This window comes from Neomonachus schauinslandi, unplaced genomic scaffold, assembly GCF_002201575.2.
Source record: "Neomonachus schauinslandi unplaced genomic scaffold, ASM220157v2 HiC_scaffold_790, whole genome shotgun sequence".
NCBI classification, from domain to species: Eukaryota; Metazoa; Chordata; class Mammalia; order Carnivora; family Phocidae; genus Neomonachus; species Neomonachus schauinslandi.
In genome coordinates this window covers 267-3864 of record NW_025409480.1, presented here as the reverse complement: position 1 = coordinate 3864, position 3598 = coordinate 267, and the positions used below count along the sequence as shown (strand labels likewise).

Sequence of the window (3598 nt, the reverse complement as noted above, 5' to 3'; positions counted from 1 at the left end):
CCCTATGTGTGTGTGGGTGTGGGGGGCTGCAGGTCAGGGTCAGCGGCATGGGGATCTTCCCCTATGTGTGTGTGGGTGTGGGGGGCTGCATGCCAGGGTCAGCGGCATGGGGACCTTCCCCTATGTGTGTGTGGGTGTGGGGGGCTGCAGGTCAGGGTCAGCGGCATGGGGACCTTCCCCTATGTGTGTGTGGGTGTGGGGGGCTGCAGGTCAGGGTCAGCGGCGTGGGGACCGTCCCCCGTGTGTGTGTGTGGGGGGGGGGCAGCGTGCCGGGGACAGCGGCAGGGGGCCCTTCCCCTATGTGTGTGTGGGTGTGGGGGGCTGCAGGTCAGGGTCAGCGGCATGGGGACCTTCCCCTATGTGTCTGTGGGTGTGGGGGGCTGGTCAGGGTCAGCGGCGTGGGGACCGTCCCCCGTGTGTGTGGCTGTGTGTGGGGGGCTGCAGGTCAGGGTCAGCGCATGGGGACCCTCCCCCGTCTGTGTGGGTCAGCAGGGGCCTGGCCCCACCCCTGCATGGCTGAAACCCCCCGCCACACCCCCACCGCAGCCTGGGCCTCACGGGACACGCTGAAGCCGAAGACGCTGCCATGCTCCTGCAAGAGTCTCTTCAGCAGGGTGCTCTTCCCGGCCCCTGATGGTCCACTCAGGACCACCGGCCTCGGTCCTGACATCCCTGTGGGCGAGGGAGACAGACGTCAGCGAGGCCCTGCTGGGGCGCAGCCAGGAGCCCTGGACTAGAACCCGCTCCGGCCGCACCGTGTGGCTCCCGGCTGTCCAGCCCTGGACTGCAGCTCCTGGCTCCACGCGAGGCCCCAGGCTGATCTCACAACGGTGCCGGGACGTGGGGCTGACCCCACAGGATCACAGCGCACTCAGCCCTCTGCTCGCCGGGCCCCGGGAAGCCGGCAGGTGGCCGGCCCGCAGCACAGGGCTCGGACAGCTGCCCCCGGAGCAGAGGGCCCTCCAGAGGACCCCGGCCCCACCAGCTCGCACCCACCCGACCACCCCCAGCTCGCCCCCACGCCCCACCTCCTGGCAGGGTGCAGCTCTGTGATCAGCCCGAGGTTGCTCTGCAAGAGCTGGAGCTCACCCCTGCCTGCCCCCCGCCCCCTGAGCACTAAATCCCTCCCGAGGCAGCCGCCGGGGACAAGGGGCAAAGGCTGCTCCTCGCCCTGCCACCACCCAGCCACGGGGCGTCCCATGTGAGGAGAACCGGCACCGACGGTGGGGACAGAGGGAGACCTGGGAGGGTGTGCGGCCAGCCGCAGCTGCTCCTTCCTGGGGCTGGCCCTGCAGGGCTCCATGTGGGGGCCCCCGGCGGGCCGGCAGACTCCCCGGGGCTGCCCTGGGTCCCGGCCTGGGGCCACCTGCTCCCTAATCCTCGATGTAGGCCAGCACGGTAATCTGGCTCAAGCACGGCTATTCTGAGGCCGCCACGCCATCCGTACACGCCCTGGAAGGACCGCAAGCAGGGGGCATCCCCTGCCAGAGACACACGAGAGGGGCCGGGCACCACGCACTGAGCGTCACCTCCCGCGACCCCTCTGCCAGGTGTCTGGTTCAAGGACACATCCTCCTCCCAGCAGCGGTGTCCTGGCTTTCCCGCGCTCGGGGCCCAACTTGGAGCGCCCGCCTCCAGGGACAGACGGACCTAGAGGGATTCCCCACCAAGGGCTGCACGAAGAGGCACCTGCGTCCCGGAGGCCGTGGGCGCCCTGGAGCCCCCAGCTGTAAACTCCCCAGCGGTTCCTGCCTGCGCCCCATACCTGTGGGCAGGGCCAGACCTCCATCAGCTCCGACATGTGGAGACGGCAAACCTACCAGGAAATACACGTCTCCAGTGAGGGCTGCACACCGCACACGGAAGTCCCAGTGCCCGACACCCTCCGGCACGGAGCGGGCCACACAGGTCTGACCCGCCGCCTCCCGCCCAAACGTCCAGAGCCCCGCCCTCCCAAGCCCACCAGCCTCCTGGAGCGCCGCAGCGAGCAGCAGGTGCGGGCTCAGGATCCCCGCCCGGCGCTGAGCCAATGCCCCGCCCTGCCCGCCTTCTCCCATGGGCAGCAGACCACCCCCGTGCTTAAGGCCTACAACGCTGATAAGCTGGGGTAGGGGCCACCCGCCTGGCATCATCTTGCAGGGCTGGGAGACGTCTGGCCATCTTGGGCCCTGCCAAGGGCACTGAGTCCTCCCTCGATTGGTGCCCGCAGAGCCCAAGGCTGGCTCAGCCGGACACAAACGGAGGCTCACACAGACCACACCAGGGCAGCCTAGTCTTGCGTCCAGTGGCCACGGTGGCAGAGTCCTGACCAAACCCACCTTCGACAGGAGCACACCCAACACGGGCTGGAGCTCCAGGCCTCCAAGCCCTGGCAATGCGCAAGCAGGCCCTCTCCTAAAACACGACAGGTGGGCCCGGGCCAAAAAGGCTGGTCATGCCCGCCCCCCAAACAGGCGTGTGGGGGACATGTCCTAGCTACGCGACCCGTCGGGAGCCTGGCTGGAAGCGGGACACCCACAAAACAGCCGACATCTTCTCACTGCCCCTCCCCAGTGGTGCAGGGCCCGTCCTTCCTCGAGAGGAAGCCGGGCCCTCTGAGACCGTGGACGACTCCAGCAGGGTGGGCGGGCCAGGGGCATAAGAGCTCCAGAGCAGGAAGAAGCTCAGGCCCTCTGAGGGGGGCCAGCCTTGCTCTCACACAGGGGAAACCGAGGCCCAGCACAGGCAGGGCCAGGGAGGGACCTGGGGCCAGAGTCCAGAGGCGTCCGCCCCCACACCAGCGCTCCCAGTAGCTCACCCTCTCGACTGCACCTTTCCTCCTGGACACGGGGGTCGTACACTTCCAGCCCCAGTCGCACCACAACGCCCCCTCCCTTCCCGCTCCTCTTCAAGCACGGGTTTCTCAGCTACACCCAAAACGGCACAGACCAGAAAGTAGCAGGTCAGACAAAGAAACAAAGTCTGGGTGTGGTCAAAAAGAAACAGACGGTGTGTGTTCACCCCCGGAACCCCCAGGAGCCCGCCCATGAACTGCCGCAGCCGCGGCTCCAGCCAGGGCGAGGGCGTGGTCAACACGAGGATCACCTCCACCAGGCCTGGCAGCGACCCAGGGTGCGAGGGGGCCTGCTGTGTGCAGCGGTGAGTGGCTGTTCAGCCGGGGGGCAGGGGGCAGAGGAAACCACAGGCATCCCAGAGCCCTGCTGGGTCCCTGCTGACCCGTCAGGGGCCGGGCGGTGTCTGCGTGACACGAGACTCCGCCAAAGGCCACGCTGGGAACCATGCTGCCCAGGAGCCCTCACAGGGGACCGGGGATCTCCGCCTCTCTCCTCCCATCCCCGTGGGCCCCACGCTGGCCACAGGGCCCCACCTCCGTCCCCGACGAGAAGGACCAGCGACAGCGGGTGAGGCGGCGCTGGTAGCTGGATGACGAAGCGTGCTCCCTCTCGCTGTTCTCAAAACAACGTCCGATTACATAGCCGGCCAGAGTCCAGCAGCCCAGACTGACATCTCTGGTCCCGAAAAGCTCAGCTCCACCAAGGACGCCCACAAGCCCGAAAAGAGAGCCGCCCACACGCTACCGTTGGCCAAGAACTTGTAT

At 67.9% G+C, this 3598-nt stretch overlaps 1 protein-coding gene across 5 annotated transcripts in view; it reads right to left on the bottom strand.

The window, feature by feature from the left end:
• The window catches only part of GUK1 (guanylate kinase 1), a 5392-nt gene extending 2406 nt beyond the window's left edge, over window positions 1-2986 (bottom strand). Inside the window, exons 1-2 of one of the 5 annotated variants that reach the window (XM_044912253.1) lie at window positions 2798-2986; window positions 559-672 (exon numbers count right to left, since the gene is read on the bottom strand). In XM_044912253.1, the coding sequence (XP_044768188.1) occupies window positions 559-670 (112 nt within the window). In that variant the 5' untranslated portion in view covers window positions 671-672; window positions 2798-2986. Of the gene's footprint in view, window positions 1-558; window positions 682-755; window positions 967-1765; window positions 1783-2157; window positions 2177-2797 lie in introns of those variants that run through there. The other 4 variants (XM_044912256.1, XM_044912255.1, XM_044912254.1 and 1 more) reach the window with 4 other exon arrangements.
• Between the last annotated feature and the right edge of the window lie 612 nt (window positions 2987-3598).